General features: G+C 43.0%; 1 protein-coding gene across 1 annotated transcript in view; it reads right to left on the bottom strand.

Moving 5' to 3' along the window:
• LOC121279750 (receptor-type tyrosine-protein phosphatase gamma-like) overlaps positions 1-18,433 on the bottom strand; it is a 783,231-nt gene that overhangs the window by 336,753 nt on the left and 428,045 nt on the right. The window contains exon 5 of the mRNA XM_041191026.1: positions 7,187-7,279. Coding sequence (XP_041046960.1) covers positions 7,187-7,279 — 93 coding nt within the window. The remainder of the gene's footprint in view (positions 1-7,186; positions 7,280-18,433) is intronic.

Below are 18,433 nucleotides of genomic sequence, written 5' to 3'. Positions count from 1 at the left end.
CAGCAAAGGCAGAAGGGCGGGAACCTATGACTGGAGGTCGAAGAGCAGTTATTCTGGCCTATCCAACTGCTGCCATGAAAGAGACCTTTTGCTGCAGCATCACCAATCGCTTTTCAACCAGTTGCTGGACAACAAGGTTGAGGAGTAGAAACAGAATAAAAAGAGGAGGGAGTCTCAGAAATCCCAGAAAAGATCCACCAGTAACAAGGCCATAAGCAGGTCTGAGGTAGCCGACACTCAGTGCCAGCCCAGACCCGGTTGCCGTCTGTGTCTGTGGCTTCAGCCACTTCTTGGTCCATCATTTTAGAGCTGCTCTCTTTGACTTACACAGAGCCAGAGGGATGATCCTGGTCTGATAGCCAGTAACCTGTTTCTGTGCTAGCTGGATTCTCATTTGATGGGTTGGGTTTTACAAACCCCTCCCCACTCCCACCGGACATGTTTTCAGCAGAAGGTCGGCAGGTGGGGGGTGGTTGAGGAAGCATGTAAAATGTCAGGAGACCAGGCCACCTACTTGTCACCCACCTCCATAATATGGGGGTTGGATAAGATGCCCACTAGGTTGCCTGACCTTAGGCATATTGAGGACCTTAACTGCTTAATTAAATGGCAATTAAATGCCTCAGTCCACTTCCACTGCCATTAAACAGGGGGCAGTGACAGGCAGGCCAAAGTGCAAAGGCTGTTTTTTAAAACACCTTTTCTCAACATCATTAAGGGTTCTGTTGCATTAGCCAAATGGTGAATTGAAGTGTGCAAGACAAACTCCTGCTTCTTTTGGTCACTAGTCACGTTAATAATGTATCCATTTGGTCATTGGTGGAATCCCTGAGTTCAACCACATTGCCTTCTTGTTCATGTAGCTTTTGAAAACTATCCTCATGAGGTTTGAATCTTGTAGTAACTTTGCTGGATCTGTGGTGATGCATGGCCTCCAACCACTCCAAGTCCACCCATCACTGTACTCCAATCATGGCTCTTGCCCACACACAATCCATATCTCATCTCTATGAGTTCTCCACTTATTATCAGAGGTCCCCACACTCCCTGGCTAAAAAGTCAGGGAAGGAGCCCAGCCAGGGGAAGAATGGCGAATTGTCTGGTTCTAATATTACTGGGCTGGATTTTATGTGGTGTTGCTGTCCCCGCCTCCCATCTAGCTAAAAGGTCGGTGGGCCATGAGCTTCACAGCTGTCCCTCAGTAATTTAACAACGTGGGCAGCATTAATGCTTTAAGGTGAGGCTTCTACCCATTTCTCGGGAGGAAGTCTCCCCTTAGAGAGCTGCTGGCTAATCCGATTAGCCGGTAGCTATGTAGTCCTACCAGCGCCACCGGTAGTCACTGCCAGCATTACAAGCAGTCCCCAGTGTTGAGGAGCCTGCGCTGACAGGTAACTCCAGGGTTTGGGGTCTCAGTGAGGAAGGTAAGTGGGGCAAGGGAGTGAGTGGGGATGGGGAGGGTGGGGTGCTGGTGCAAGCGGCCAGGGGAAGAGGGTTAAAGGGGTGGGTGGCATGGGGTTGGGGTACCTTCAATAGGCGGAGGGGGCACCCAAAGGAGATCCCCCCTCCATCTTCCCTGTCACTAGCTCCCGCAACGCCAGGCTTCCCGCATGGCGTGGGCCTCCCACCCCTCCCTCGGCCGTGGGTAAAATATTGGTCAGGGTGGGACAAGCCCCTTAAGTGGCCACTAATTGGCCCAAGCATAGACGGGCCACCTGACGCCTCCCCCACCACTTGTAAAATTTCAGAGTGCTAGAAAGGGAGTGGCTGGGAGCGTAAAACCCAGCCCGCTACATTAAAGTTACTGGTGAGTTATCCGTCAACTGCGTGGGGGGTTGGGGGCATTGACAAAGCTGAGTGCTGTGTCCATGTGTGGGGCAATCACAGCTCCGGTACAGGGTCAACCGTGCAGACTTTGGTGGGGAGGGCGTGAAGGGGCACAATTAGTGAGGGAGGGAGGAAGGGTGTCTGTTCCTGACTCTGCTCCATACCTACTCCCAAAATCCCAAATCTGGCTGTCCTCCCACTTTGGGCTGGACACGGCACTCACCTGGAGAAGTGCTGTGGTGCTCACACTGTGGTTAATGCACAGCAACCACAGAGGACTCCCTCCCACCTCTTCCACACTCCCCCTTTCCCTCTCTCTTCCTTTCCCTTCCTTCTCCCCTTCTCTCTTTCTCCCTTCTCTCTCTCTCCCCTTCCTCTCTCTCTGCTCTCTCCCCCTCTCTTCCCTCCTCTCCCCCTCTCTCAGATATCACCAATACGTCAGTAGGTTCTTTTGTAATGCAATAACTGAAAAGTCAGCATCCAGGTAAGGTCAGATTTCTGTTATATTTAGAGTCCAAAATGAGCCAAAATGCATTCATCTTGCAGTATTTTTACAATCCCACTCATTTACAGTGGCCTGGAAGCATTTGCCTTTCACCACAGATCATAAAAGTGCTGTAATTTTCTGGCCCCTCAGGCTGCAGTGACTTTGCCACTTAATGCAATGTACTTCTTTTCACAAAAAATGTTAAGACCTTTTTGTCTCTGGGCACTAATTTTCAGACCTATTGTTTTCAGCCACTCACATCGCTGATAATGGCACTTCTGTTTTTTCTTCTAAATGAGCTCAGGGCTGGAAATGGGAAATTAAAAATAAACTGGATAAAACTAGCAAATTACAAGAATTGACAAGGAAATACAAATGAGGAAAAGGGTAAGACTTGGACCATAAGACCATAAGACACAGGAGCAGAAATTAGGCCATTCGGCCCATCGAGTCTGCTCCGCCATTCAATCATGGCTGATAAGTTTCTCAACCCCATTCTCCCGCCTTCTTCCCATAACCTTTGATTCCCTTACCAATCAAGAACCTATCTATCTCGGTCTTAAATACACTCAATGACTTGGCCTCAACAGCCTTCTGTGCCAATGAATTCCATAGATTCACCACTCTCTGGCTAAAGAAGGTTCTCCGCATCTCTGTTCTAAAAGGTCTTCCCTTTACTCTGAGGCTGTGCCCTCGGGTCCTAGTCTCTCCTACTAATGGAAACATATTCCCCACGTCCACTCTATCCAGGCCTTTCAGTATTCTGTTAAGTTTCAATCAGATCCCCCCTCATCCTTCTAAACTCCATTGAGTATAGACCCGGAGTCCTCAAACGTTCCTCATATGTTAAGCCTTTCATTCCTGGGATTGTTCTCGTGAACCTCCTGTGGACCCTATCCAGGGCCAGCACATCCTTCCTGAGATAACAGGGCCCAAAATTGCTCATAATATTCTAAATGTGGTCTGACCAGAACCTTATAGAGCCTCAGCAGCACATCCCTGCTTTTATATTCTAGTCCTCTCGAAATAAATGCCAACATTGCATTTGCCTTCCTAACTACTGACTCAACCTGCAAGTTAACCTTAAGAGAATCCTGCACTAGGACTCCCAAGTCCCTTTGCACTCCAAATTTCTGAATTCTCTCCCCATTTAGAAAATAGTCCATGTCTCTATTCTTCCAACCAAAGTGCATGACCTCACACTTCCCCACATTGTATTCCATCTGCCACTTCTTTGCCCTTTCTCCTAACCTGTCCAAATCCTTCTGCAGCCTCCCCACCTCCTCAATACTACCTGTCCCTCCACCTATCTTTGTATCATCTGCAAACTTAGCCAGGATGCCCTCAGTTCCTTTATCTAGATCATTAATGTATAAAGTGAAAAGGTGTGATCCCAACACTGACCCCTGCGGAACTCCACTAGTCACCGGCCGCCATCTGAGAAGGACCCATTTATCCCCACTCTCTGCCTCCTGCCAGACAGCCCATCTTCTATCCATGCTAATACCTTGCCTCTAATGCCATGGGCTCTTATCTTACTGAGAAGCCTCCTGTGCGGCACCTTGTCAAATGCCTTCCGGAAGTCCAAGTAGATAACATCCACTGGCTCTCCTTTGTCTAACCTACTTGTCACCTCCTCAAAGAATTCTAACAGACTTGTCAGGCATGACCTCCCCTTGATGAAACCATGCTGACTTTGCCCAATTTTACCATGCACTTCCAAGTATTCTGAAATCTCATCCTTAATAATGGACTCTAAAATCTTACCAACGACCGACGTCAGGCTCATCGGCCTGTAATTTCCTGTCTTTTGCCTCACTCCCTTCTTAAACAGGGGTTACATTAGCGATTTTCCAGTCCTCTGGGACCTTCCCTGACTCCAGTGATTCCTGAAAGATCACCACTAATGCCTCCACTATCTCTTCAGCTATCTCCTTCAGAACTCTGGTGTGTAATCCATCTGGTCCTGGTGATTTATCCACCTTCAGACCTTTCAGTTTTCCTAGCACCTTCTCCTTGGTAATGGCCACCATACTCACCTCTGCCCCCCGACTCTCTTGAACTTTGGGGATGTCACTCATGTCTTCCACTGTGAAGACTGACACAAAGTACCTATTCAGTTCCTCCGCCATTTCTTTGTTCCCCACTACTACTTCTCCAGCGCCATTTTCCAGCGGCCCAATGTCCACTTTTGCCTCTCTCTTACACTTTATATATCTAAAAAAACTCTTGCAATCTTCTTTTATATTACTGGCTAGTTTACCCTCATATTTAATCTTCTCCCTCCTTATTTCTTTTTTAGTTGTCCTCTGTTGGTCTTTGTAGGCTTCCCAATCCCCCGGTTTCCCACTGCTCTTCGCCACATATTATGCTTTCTCTTTAGCTTTTATGCTGTCCCTGACTTCCCTTGTCAGCCATGGTTGCTTCGTCCTCCCCTTAGTATGCTTCTTTTCCTAGGGATGAATTTTTGCTGTGTCTCCCAAATTACTCCCAGAAACTCCTGCTGTTCCACTGTTTTCCTGCTAGGCTCATCTCCCAGTCAATTCTGGCCAGCTCCTCCCTCATGCCTCTGTAGTTGCCTTTATTCAACTGTAATACCGTTACATCTGATTCCTGCTTTTTCCTCTCAAATTGCAGGGTAAGTTCTATCATATTACGGTCACTTCTTCCTAAGGGTTCCTTCACCTTAAGCTCCCTTATCAAATTTGCCTCATTACACATCAATAAATCTAGAATTGCCTGTTCCCTAGTGGGCTCCACCACAAGCTGCTCCAAAAAGCCATCTGGTGGACATTCCACAAATTCCTTTTCTTGGGATCCACTACCAACCTGATTTTCCCAGTCTACCTGCATATTGAAATCCCCCATCCTTGAAATCCTTGCCTTTCTTACACACCATAGACAAAGAAACAAAGGGGATTCAAAGGTTGAAATAAGAGAGAAGAATGTAGAAAGTTTGTTACCACAGAGAAATAAAAAGGCTGACCAATTCGTGGGGTGGGCTTTTCCGGCTCCTCCTGCCAGCAGGATTTTCCGGTCCTGCTGAAGTCAGCGGAGATTTGAACGGCTCGCCACATCCTCCGTGGGGAGACCCGCCGTGGGGGTCTGGCCATACATTCTGAATGATTGGCATAAACAGCAAGGAAGATAAACAATATGGAGTGAGATGACAGATCAACCATGATCTCACTGAGTGACGGAAAAGGTTTAAGGGTCTAAATGGCCCATTCATGGTTCTACAAGGAAGCAAAAGAAGATTAGATTTCCAAAAATAGTGAGAATGACTCAAATACAAATAAAGAAATTGCATTGGGCAGTGCCTTAGTGGTATATATAGATAGAGAGAAGGGGGGAAGGAAAGAGGAAGAAAAACAGATGAAGTCAAACAGAGGGGCAGTTTCTGTGGAGGGGGATGTTTATTTTTCTCCATGAGCAATTCCAAAAACTATGAACGAGCATTAGCAAAATAAATTATAAGTAAAATCCTTCTAAAAAGTAGGACATTTAGATTATTGGCTCTTGACTTTGCTTTGAAGTTGAATATTCTATTGTTTCACCGCATTATTAAACCAACTGCGCATCAGCACCGAAAACAACACATTTGTACAACCCATTCACTCTAAGGGGAATGCTGAGCTTTCATTGATCGGGATTTATGAGCTTCACATTCCATCAGTGTATTTTATACTGCTGTTGAGAGCAGATAAGAGAATAAGAAAAAGGCGATTAACAGAGGAACTCACCTAACTTGAAGTGAAAGGAAATAAAGATGGTCACTGAGTTTCAGCTTACCAGGAACCACAGCAAAACAACATTACTGCAAAACCACGCAAAATCACACAAGCTGTAAGTGTGGAAGTTGGACCAAATCTGGCTGCCGTATTGAAACTTTGATCCCAGCACAAAGAAAATGTTAGCCTAGCAGCAGTTTGAAAATGCAGTTGAGGGACAGGATCTTGGGATGGGACCATGACGTCAGGGCCAAGTAGAAGTCACAACCTCGCACTGTGTGGGAAACAGTTACCTGGCAGTGATTTTCCCAGAATTGACCAACTGGTGACCAGAGGGGAGGCCCACTGTCCTTGGGAATGTTACAATAGTGTAGTTCCTGGTACAGGCAAGCCAAAGGATCAGTTTTGTTATAAGTAATCTGCTGAACAAGTCCCTTAAAGCCGGAGCTAGACTTTCATAAAACCCTGTCATCCGTGTTTTCCCTGTTCTAAAGTATACTGAATAAAAGTGGATGGGCTCTCAAAACTGGAGGGCCAATGGAAGCAGCAAGCTGCCTTTCCATATAGGAGAGAGAGGGCGCTTCCTTCTTAATCAGTCTTTTCTCCAACTTTTTAAACTTCTAAATTAAACAATGGAATCAGTTGCCGGGCCACCTAAGAGGGGGACCCAATTTGGGAAAATCAATGCCAGGTGAATGTTCCCTATTGTGGGTTTGTGTACCCCTGACCTAAAACCCAACATCCTGCCTAGTGTTATGGCCTGCAGTTCAGGTTTGAAGTTGCAATGTCCAGGGGTTTATGAAAGTTTAGCTCCAGCTTTAAGGGACTTGTTCAGCAGATTACTTTTAATAGAACTGATCCTTTGGCTTGCCTATACCTGGAACTACACTACCGTAACATTCCCATTTCCTTCTTATACTGTTATCCCTTCAGAGAAGAACAACAGATTCTGTTCCAATTTCTGATAAAATGTAACAGCCAATATTTTTCACACTTAGGATCCTTAACAGCTATCAAACATTTTATTTGATTCTACATGACAGGTTGAGCTCGAACTGGAGTTTTAGATGTGACAGCACAGGGCTCTGTGGACAAGAATGCTTTGCACAGTAATGCAATAGAAACATACAACTTATCTTACCTGAAGGAATATAGCCATTGCTCCTCTAATTTCATTTCTTCTAGATGCCAACTCAGTGTCATCATTGCCAGGGCTTGAAAGATAAATCTGCATCTGTTTTTAAAAGGGGAAAAAAACACAAAATGTTGGTACAAACTTCTTGTTGAGATTTGTTTTCCGTACTTTTCAATCTGTATGTAATTCAGAACTGCAATAGTTAAAATAATCAACATGAAGCAATTAAAAACCATGTAGCTCTTCATCAAAGCTTTCATTAATCAGTGAAAATTGCATTAGTTAAGTCATACATAATCAGCAACAATGTCCTAGTACAACATCCAAAATCCCAGCAGAATATGTCACACATGTGAACAAAGAACACTGTATAAAAATGACCTTTTGTAAAATGATACAATTAAGAAGATAATTTTATTGCAGTAATTAGAGGTGTTCAGTAAATTACTCCATATAAAAACATCTTTTGATGATAATAATGCAAATTAGAGAGAGCACAACTGTAGCGGTATGAAACCACAGTCGCTATCTAAAACCCCAATATTATACATTCTGGTTGTCAGCTGCAGTTTAAATGTTTTTTCTCAACCAAATACAGAGAAGTACTCGTACACTTTTTAATTTTTGGACTTCAAAGACAACCATAATGGGTGAAAAATATATAAAATTAATTCACTAATGTAGGTAAATTGTGTTATCTGAAAAAAAATTGTCTTCCCACATTCATTCAAAAATTACCTTTCATTTTTCTTGAGTGTCACTGTTATGTGTTGCTCAGTAATCATAGCCAGCCACCCAGTCATACAATCATGTTTCAGGAAATCATGTATTACATTATATAATTATCAATACTTGGTAGAGTATGAAATATCGAGAGGTTTACATATATATATGTGAGAGAGAGAAAGAGAAATAGAGATAAAAATATTTACTTTTTAAACCCCCCTTGTCTGGTGGAAACCAGGCCAGGGAGACAGTTAAAATTAAACCACAGGCTTACAGGGGGGGAATCTTGTGCTCTCATTTGTGGCAAGCTTGGAGGTGGCAAGAGCATGTAATTAGGCAGGATGGTGGTGTACCAGAGCCCCACAGCTAACCCATCTCCGCCAGAATGAAGTTCTGGGCAGGAAGCCCCGTGGTTGAACTTCCAACCCCACTGCCATTTAATGACTGCTTAAAGGCTCATCCCAGCACTGCTGGTATGAACCCAGTGGCGGGCAGGTCTGTTGAAATGCGGCGTGCATGACAGGTAAAACTGTGTTGCCAACATGTCACCTCCACCGTGGGTTGGGGGTTGGGGGGGGTCCTTCAATAAAAAGCACTCAGTGCCTGACTGAGGAACTTGCCACATGAAAGGGGCTAACAGCAAGCCCTCCTGCCAATGCTGCTGCCCCCTAAACTCCTCTCCCAGTGACCACCCAACCTGCAAAATCTATCCAACCTCCCCCACCCCCAAATCTCCCCCCACCGACATTACTTACCTCTGGCTTGGGTCACTCCGCAATCCTGGGAGTTCAGTAGGTACTTTTCCTCTACCTTGTCTGTGGCGCTGCTGAGAACAAGAGCTGATTTGCTTCTGCCTCCAGCATCTTGATTCCTAGAGTAGGCCTGCTGCTGGCTTTGCCACTGCCTGATTGGTTGTGGTTCAGAGGTCCTTCCCGAGAGGAGGCAGTGCAGGTCTCTTGCCGGCTCTCCAGGCAGCAGGCTGATGTCTCAATAAGATTCTGCCCCACACTCCATTTCCTCTCCAATATGGCTGACTGCAATTTTAAATTGGAGGTCATGTCCAATAATGCATTTCTCTTCAGGGTCTAATTTTGTCTTAAAGATTACTGCACTACTCCATTAACAAACAAGCACTTGTGTGATATTTCCTTGCATCCCATTTGAATCTATGGCCCCAGTTATAAATCTTTTGGGCAGGTGGGGCTGTGGAGTGAGTTTAAAACATAGCAGGCAGAATCTTGTGCTGGTGCTGGTGGTGAGCTTGAAGGTGGGAAGGAACCCCGCCACTTTCCCACCTCCACCAGAATTAAGTTCTGAGTGGGAGGGCCCTTGGTCGACCTTCTTGTCCTGGTGCATATTGAGGCCTTTAAGTGGCTAATTAATGACCATTTAAGGGCCTCATCCTGCCTCCACTGGTATTAATGCAGCTTCAAGTGGGCTCATGGGCTTGGCCTAAATAGCCAAGTGGTTATGGTACTGGGTTTGTAACCCCAAGATCAAGAGTTCAAATCTCACAATGGCAAACTATGAAACAATGTAACTTCATCTGAATAGGAACAGATGGAAACAGTTACATCTTATTTAAAAGATTATCAAGAGTTCAAATTTAAAAGATTATCAAGAGTTCAAATCTCACAATGGCAAACTATGAAACAATGTAACTTTGTTCTTGGTTTTACAGCTGACCTGAATTAGGGGCTGTGCCTGATTTATCCCAATTTTGTTGATTTGGTTTTCATTTAAAAGATTATCAAGAGTTCAAATTTAAAAGATTTAAAAGATTATCAAGAGTTCAAATCTCACAATGGCAAACTTTGAAACAATGTAACTTCATCTGAAACAGATGGAAACGTGTTTGTACTCAAAAGAGTTACAAAATGTTCAAGTGGGCTCATCACCTCATGGCATGCACAACAGCTACAACTGTGCAGCCAGCTTGTCACCTCATGCATGGTGGAAGGGATGAGGGGTTGGGGGCTCCTCGATCAAAGGCACACATCAGGAAGCGGAGGCCACCAAGAGCTACCCCCCTGCCATTGTTGCCGATCCCCTTACACTCCTCTCCCCCCAACCCACAAAACTCCCTCACCCCATATTACTTACCTGTGGCCTGGATCACTCCATGATCCTGGACTCCAGTAGGTGTTTTTCCTGCAGCAGCTATGGCCTCCGGGTCAATGCTGAGCACATGAGCTGCTGGCAGCTCTCGGTAGGTAAAATTTCCACCCCGGGCTTGTGATTCCAGGGAAAGGCCCACTGCTGGCCTCACCTGATTGGCTTGGAGTTTAACAGGCCTTCCCGAAACAGGGCAGCGTGGGGGTCTTCTGCTGCTCTCCAGATGACAGGTGAGATACCTGATGCCACAACAAGATTCTGCTCATCAGCTGCCCCAGGAAACAGGTTTAAGTTGCAAAATGTGGCTCCTTAGCTTTTGTTATTTCCAGTCACTAACTGCTATTTTTCTTCCAATACTACACACACGCTGATGAGGGAACCCAATAAAGTCGGCGCATTAGCATACACACAGCAAACGTCTACTGGAAGTATGTTAAATAAGTGGATTGTGACAATAATCACTGTGTGATGCTGATTTGACACCAACTCTCTCATTCTGGAGCTCAACGCACCAGTTACAATCTCTCTTAAGCTCAAAATAGCTGAACAAGTGCTCAGGAGCAGGAAAGACCTCCAATAAATGCTATTTTAAAGGCACTATCAACTACCTTAAGGTTGGAAAGAAAATACTTGGTTGTTTGATTTCTTTTGGCTGTTGCTGTGATTGTGCAAATGTCTAGTGGTTTCTAGAGTTTATAGAATTCTCTAAAGAGAGTGCTGTGTCCTACACTGAAGGATTTTGTGCTGACTTCAAGGATTCTGCAGAAACCACTTGCTCCCAGACATGGATGCAGTAGTATGCAGTAGAATGGACTCCATCATGAAGGAGAATGAGCAGACACAATACAGAGCAGGGCAAGTTGCTCAAGCAGGGAAGCAGAGGAGCAGGGGCAGGGAGGGAAAGGCTCCCAGCAGGACGCCATATTCGACCATCCTACGATAACCTCAGTGAAACAGTGTGTCAGATGTCTGTTCTTCACTAAAGATGTCTTCTCTGAAATCTGCCATCTTCTGAAGATGGAAGAACAACCTCAGAACTGTGCAAGGACAGCACTGCCAGTGACTATGAAGATGACTTTGGCCATGAAGTTTTAATGCGTCCAACTCTTTCCAGGCTGGAACAGGTGAAAGTTTCCAACTTGCCATACACTGTTGCATGATGGAGGTCACTGAGGGCGGAATTGCCCAGGTTTGCACTAAGTGCGGCAGCAGACGTTTTACCTGCCGGCTACAATGGCGGGTTTTTGCACCATATTGTCCCAATCTGACCTCATTAATCATGCATTCCTGGGAAACACTCCATTTCACTGGTGAGTGACCTCCAATTCACCTGCCATGCTATCGCTTCACCACTTCCTCATGCCAGGCGCCATGTTTAAAGTGCACACCAGGTCTAACAGCATCTGTAGAAAAAAAAAAGTTAACATTTTGAGTCTGTATGACTCTTCTTCAGAGCTCTATCTCTGAAACCACTTGCTCAAAGTCTCTGGCTCACTCAGCCTGGCTGGCCTCATCCATACAGTAAAGAATTGAGGTCAGTACCCACCTGAACAGAGCTTCTGTCACCAGAAGCTTGACGCAACTGTGGACAGCTGATAGGGAGACTCCACACAGATCCTCCACTGACCCCTGGAAAGAGCCAGAGGCACTGCAGTTGGGGGCTGCTGTGACCTTCAGAGCCACTAGTATGGGGTGTCCACATACATAGGGTTGGAGCTTATCTCAGGCCCAATCATCTGATAAATAGAGGTCACAGTCTCCCTTGAGAGGCAAACCCTCCTTTGGCATTGAACCTCAGACATATTGAGGTAGCTGCATCGCTGCCTGTAGATCCTGGCAACAGGATAGTAGCATCTTCTGCGGCCCCTTCTGCCTTAGGCTTCCTCTGGCCCTGCGCCTCTCCTCCCAAATGTCCCTCCCTTGGAAGCTGCATTTGGACACCTGACCTCCCCTCTCTTCTGCCTTTCTCTTCCTCCTCAGAGGAGGTGCCACCAGCGGAGACCACAATCCCCATTACCAGGGTAACAGAAGGCTGTCTGATACCTGGAAGGGTCCACACAGTCTGAATCCTCCTGGGGCCTTGAAGACATCAATCAGTCTTAATATGAAGTCTGGAAATGCTAACAATGAAGCCCTGAACAGAGATGAAGCTGCCAAGTACCAATAAGCAACCAGCAGCAAGCTATCTCCAAAACTCCTCATTATTCGCACAGGCTGCCCATTTTGCTTGTGTGTGACGAGTGCAAAATCACACAGGCAATCTAGCCTAATTGCTTTTTTAATGGCCTGAACTGGCCTTGTAATTGTTGGCTGGCACAGCTCCGACTCCCGCGCACAGCCGCCAACTGAAATATCGCATGGTTGCGCGATGACGTCAGACGCTCATGGGTTGTTTTACACTCAAGCAGGTCAGGCGGACGCCCACCTGCTCAGCGAAAAATTCTGCCCAGAGAAACTGATCTTGTACCTGCAAATAATCTTTTTGAGTGACATCATGCAAAGGAGTAACGAAGGAAGGGGGAATCTAGAGTTATTCAAGAAATACTGGAATCAGCTCAAATAATGAAGGAAAGCACATTTGAAAGGAAAGATGGTTCTCAGTGAAGAGGTCCTATCCTAAAATGGGTCAGGAGTTAATGAAATACGTCAACAAGTTTCATGAAAGGAGGGTACCATTATTACTTTTTCTTTAATGAGTACTTCGGTTTTAAATTACCATGCTGGTTAAAAGGACAGTTCATGCACAATCTATCATGTCCAGTCCTTAACATACCACTTGACTTTTAGAGGCCATCCTGCAATCGCCAAAATAGAAACGTCTGCAAAGTTGACTACAGATGAAATGCAGTAAAGGAAATTATTCTGAAAACCACCTGAGCAATATCATTGATTTCATTTGAGTTTCATTCCTGTTAAAACGTGTATTTTATTGCATTATTCAGTGTAATTACCACAAACTTGCAACATTAAGTTTTAAGTGGTTTATTTTGTGCCCAATGGATGTAAACCTCACTTATGTTTGTATAAAGGTAAAGCTTTTTGCATACCAAAATCATATATTTTCAAAACTTTACGGCCAAAAGTACAAAAGAAGGCATTATCCAATTACGTAATTTACATATAAGCAATACAGAAGGTTAAGTATTTTTCCACTTTTTGGGTGGCCTCTACAGAGGCTTTAATAACCATTACATCAATATTTGGAATGACTAAATGTACAATTCAGCCCTTGAATGTACTGCAGGGCTTCTGGTTTGTTTGTTGCCAAAAAATACCACCAACTTCACTGTTCCAGTTTTTATTCCTAAGACAAGCACTAAAGCCATGCTACTTCATCTTACATAATTATTGTGACAGTTACAGTTCATTTAGAAGCATTTATGGCGGACAATGTCCAGGCTCATTGTATTCCTCCATTTGTGGGCAGCGAGGCCAAGATGGAACTTCCATTCCAGACTAAGGATTTACGTCCAGGTGGAAAAATAATGTGGATTTTCATGGTGCTTGGAGCCAGAGCTATGATTGCCTTCTGCATACAGCCTGCAATTATCTGAATACATAGTCATACCATCATACAGGACAGTGTTGGCAGACAGGTCCTTGATATATAAATCACACTTCATGGTGGAGTGTTCTCATTTTTACCACAGGATTCCATAACTAAGAAAGATGGTTTGAAGAGGATCTCTGGTCATTTAAATTGTTCATTGACCACCTGCCCATCAGGAAGTTCATAGCTCATCTCCAGGGAGGAGGAGGAAGCAGGAGTGCCATCTCCTGTTCAAAGTCAACATAGTGGGGCCTCTTCTTGATGTCACCGAGATTTTTTCTCTCAGCTGTGGCAGTGAAATGGTAGCCTGTTTCTGTCAAAATCATCATGAGGTAGTCTTTCAGATTGCAACCTGCCAAATCCAGACACAGAATAATATAAAGCAGGGTGTAACCTTCATAGATGGGCTCAGTGGAGGTCATGAAACAAAAACAAAAGTGCTGGAAAAATTCAGCAGGTCTGGCAGCATCTCTGGAGAGAAAGACAGCGTTAACGTTTCATATGACTCTTCAGAGCTTACAGTGGAGATCATGTTGGTTTCATCTGATTTCAGTTCAGCACAACTATGGTAGTCACTGATCAATTGATTCATTGACCCTCTTTAAATGAAAGGTCACAACAGACCCTTTTAAGAAACTGATGGCCTGGTAAAACTGATCATTTTTAACAAAAGCTAACAAATTAATAACCATTAAGTCATCTGATTCTGGGCTTTAGAGTGCTAAATTATACAAGGAAACTCACATATTGAACTTTTCTTTGGAAAATGGATTGATGAAGTCCATAAATGGATCATTAAAATGCTGAAAGGTATAGATGGTACAAATGAAAACAAACTATTTATTCTAGGGTGTGAGCACAGGCAAGAGGACACACCAGAAAATGAATAATGCAAAAGCAAAATGAGAGATTATAAGACAAATTATTTTCCCCATGGAGTTCTTATCAGGTGGAACAGACTCCCAGCAAAAGCAGCTAATTCTCTGCCAATTAATTCCTTTGAGAAAGAATTGGGAAATTATCCGCTTAGCAAAAATAGATTTAAGGTTATAAACTGTAAGTAAAAGACGAAGATCAAATGCCCCATGGAACAAACTGTTCCAAGGTATACTACCACGTGGAAATCTCATGTTTTGGAAAGCAAGCAGTGATAGATGATGAATGGTTAGACGTAGTCTGGATTTTCATTGGGTTACATTGCGAGGGCTAAGAAATAATCTAATTGCATCTTCCCAGAAAACATTAAATAAATTATAGAATTTGTCATGGGAAAATTGTGTGATCAGTGGAAATTTGGCTCAATGCCTTTTCCTTTTACCAAATCAGTGTTATTGTGGAATCTAAACTCTTAAGGATGCTCTAGAAGTGAATTCCATTTTAAGTCTGTTACTAAAAGTAAGTATAGATGGATCATTGAAGTAAATTACACAAGTTCTTTGCTGAGAAAAGTAGGTACATATGGAACAAAATAAGAGGTCAGGGACTTCCTTCTCGCAGTTTACTGATATGGATTTGAATGAGCACAACCTAATTTGTGCACATTGCCACTTAGTATTTCTGTATATCCCATTAACGATGATAGCCAGTACGGCCCTCCCTATCTTAATAAAGTTGCTTCATGTGGATTTAATTTCTAGGAACTGGTACTATATCTATATCATGGGTATAAAGGTGATTATTTGGAAAGAGTTTGAGGAATAAAACAATGTTGGTTTTACCAGACATAAGTATTACATAGAAACAGTGGAATATTCCAGCCATGGTTACAGGATTTGGGCTTAACAAATGTGTGGTCTCGATGTTCAAACAAAGAAGATAATACTCTAATACTCCAAGCCAAATGAAAAGCAGAATACTGTGGATGCTGGAAATCTGAAATGAAAACAGCAAATGCTGGAAAAAAAACTCAGCAGATTAAGCAGCATCTGTAAAGGCAAAAACAGATTTAAAAGTTTCAGGCCGATGACTTTTCATCAGAATTGGGAAAAGTTAGAGATGTTATAGGTTTTGAGCAAGAGGTTGGTGAGACAAGGACAAAGATCAGGTATCTTTCAATTAGGCACTTTATGGCCTTCCAGACTCATAATTGAGTTCAACAAATTCAGGACTGTAAACGCTGTTTCCCATTTTGTTTTCTTTTCTTTGCATGTTTTGGTTTTTCTCTTATTTTTGTTTTCAGACAGCAGCACACCTGTTCCAGGCATATTTTTTGTTTCTTTGCTTGCCTCATCACCATTTCCTTTGGTCCTGTAAGACTAACTCTTCTGTCAATGAATCTCTCCTGCCTTCCACTCTATCATACAATGTCCTTTGTCCTTGTCTCACCCACCCCTTGCTCAAGGCCTATTACATCTCTAACTTTTCCTAGTTCTGATGAAAGGTCATCGAACTGAAATATTAACTCCATTTCTCTCTCCACAGATGCTGCCTGGCCTGCACAGTATTTTCTGTTTTTATTTCAATATTATAAGCCTGTTTGACAGTTAATTTTTTAATTAATTTCATCATAGAGATAGGCCATGAAATTTTGCTTCATGAACAGCTAGGCAAGTTAGAATGAGTGGATACAATAGCTTCCTTTCTCCAAAATAGGCTTAAAACATCTCGGCTTTACTGAATATAGATAGATCTTTTCACAGAGCTGTTAACCATGGGATGTCTGTTACAATTCTATACGGGAAATGCCAAATGGATTGCCATCAAGATTCTGCTTCTTCTCCCAAACATTTATCCTTTTCTTCATATTGTACCTTGGTTTATCTATTGCTGTAATTAGTGTACTTCTAAAAGAAAAAGAGTGTTTACAAGGGCATCAGTTGATATTCATGTGTTTACAATTATATTTGTGCATATCGATATGGTAATTTTACACGCTTCAGGATCAGGCTAGGTGCACCAGGGATTCTCTTGCCTCTCTGCAATATCTTTGGCTTGGATCCCTATTCTTGTGGTACCTAAACCAAGTGGCTGTATCTCTCATTTTTCTTTCGTTAAGGCATCATATTACATTTGTCTAAATCAGTTTGCTGCATTTTTGGAGCTGATGTCATAAAATCTATACTTGAAGATATGTGAAGAACTGCATTCCCCAAGAGTTTTGTGTTCCAGATTGCAAACCTTATGTACATGGTTGAGAAAAAGTATTGTAAAGTGAAATAGTGCCTCAAGTGCCTAGGCTGATATATTTCTTGTGTTAAAGTTTCTATTAATTCTGTAAAAAATCTGAACATCCATCTCCTGAAGTGACAGAACCTATTTGGTGATACAGCAATTCCCTCCTCTGTTCTTCTAATAGTTCTTGTTAATAGTTAAACTGAACATAGAATGTTTCAAGCAAAAAAACATAATTTATCACAAATACTGTCAGCAGATAATGTTCTGTGCCTCATATGCAAGCTGTAAAGCAACTAGATATATTTATCATCTCACCATTTCCACCTCACTTGACTTCTACTGTGACCAAGAACAGGTATAGTTTTACCAAACAACTCTCCTGAAACCAATTATGTTACATTATTCAAACAATGCCCAGATAGTCATTTTCAAATTAAAGGAAATGCACCTAAACTGATTTTGAAAATGTTTATTTTACAAACTGTACTTTGAAGGCTAGAACTATAACTTTATATAGATTTTTCTTTTCCTTCCTGTTTCCATTATTTTTAAATATTTTTAAATCTTTTATGCTCCCCCCACCCCCACTAGAGCTATACCTTGAGTGCCCTACCATCCAATCTTAATTAGCACATTCATTTAGATAATGTCACCAACTTTGACACCTATGTGTTCTTTTGTTCTGCCGTCTGTGACATCTTTTGATGATCTGCTTCTATCACTGCTTTTGCCTACAACCACACCACCCCCCTCCACTTCTCTCCCCCAACCACCCCGCACCGCCCCCCCCACCCCACCCCCCGCACCACCACCACCACCACCACCTTAAACCAGCTTATATTTCAACCCTCCCTGGGATTCACCTAGTTCTGTCGAAGGGTCATGAGGACTCAAAACGTCAACTCTTTTCTTCTCCGCCGATGCTGCCAGACCTGCTGAGTTTTTCCAGGTAATTCTGTTTTTGTTTTGGATTTCCAGCATCCGCAGTTTTTTGTTTCTATTTAGAACTATAACTTCGCCTGATCTCTTTCTTTTTCATTCATCATAGATTCTGTCTAAATGCCATCTCTATGTACAGCAATTACTGAGGAAGGGTAGCCTGGTTTCTGTCCAGTGAAATTGTACAAACATGTAGTTATTCTACCATAATATCAAGATTTAAAAGCAAATTACTATGGGGAATAAAAGGATTACAAAAATAAATACTCCATCAGTTAAAGTTTTGAAGGAGCATTTTAGAATATTTGTTTGGCTAAAAGAGCAACATTCAAAGTCATAGATTTAACAGCAAGAACAACATCATCTGCCATGCTGGCCAACTCGCTAACATGTGCTATTTGACCTTCAACACCACCCCCCCCCGGGTCAGGTGACCTCATTTGTAGTACAGAGTGTACCTTACAGTATCTTATCTGAGTACCGTATAGTATCTAATAGTCAAGTCCATGCACGCGATCAGCTATCATCATGACATCTCCCCCTTATTAGACCAAAATATGTCCATGTTCTTTCTGCTTAGTGTAGTAGCTTTGACTCCATCCCTTACTCAAGGTACTGCACTACATTTTGCAAACAAGCTTAACAAATCATTATTTTCCTAACTCACTGAGTAAATTGATTTCTTCAATTAAAAATGTCAGGTAAGTTAAGTGCATCACAGTCCAATATAGTTTCAGTATGTTGTTTAGTATTTCACTTTCTGGAGTGGTTATTTCTTGGCATACCTTGTGATAATCATCAGTATGTAA

Source organism: Carcharodon carcharias, chromosome 7, assembly GCF_017639515.1.
Source record: "Carcharodon carcharias isolate sCarCar2 chromosome 7, sCarCar2.pri, whole genome shotgun sequence".
NCBI classification, from domain to species: domain Eukaryota; kingdom Metazoa; phylum Chordata; class Chondrichthyes; order Lamniformes; family Lamnidae; genus Carcharodon; species Carcharodon carcharias.
This window is presented reverse-complemented; position numbering and strand designations above follow the sequence as displayed.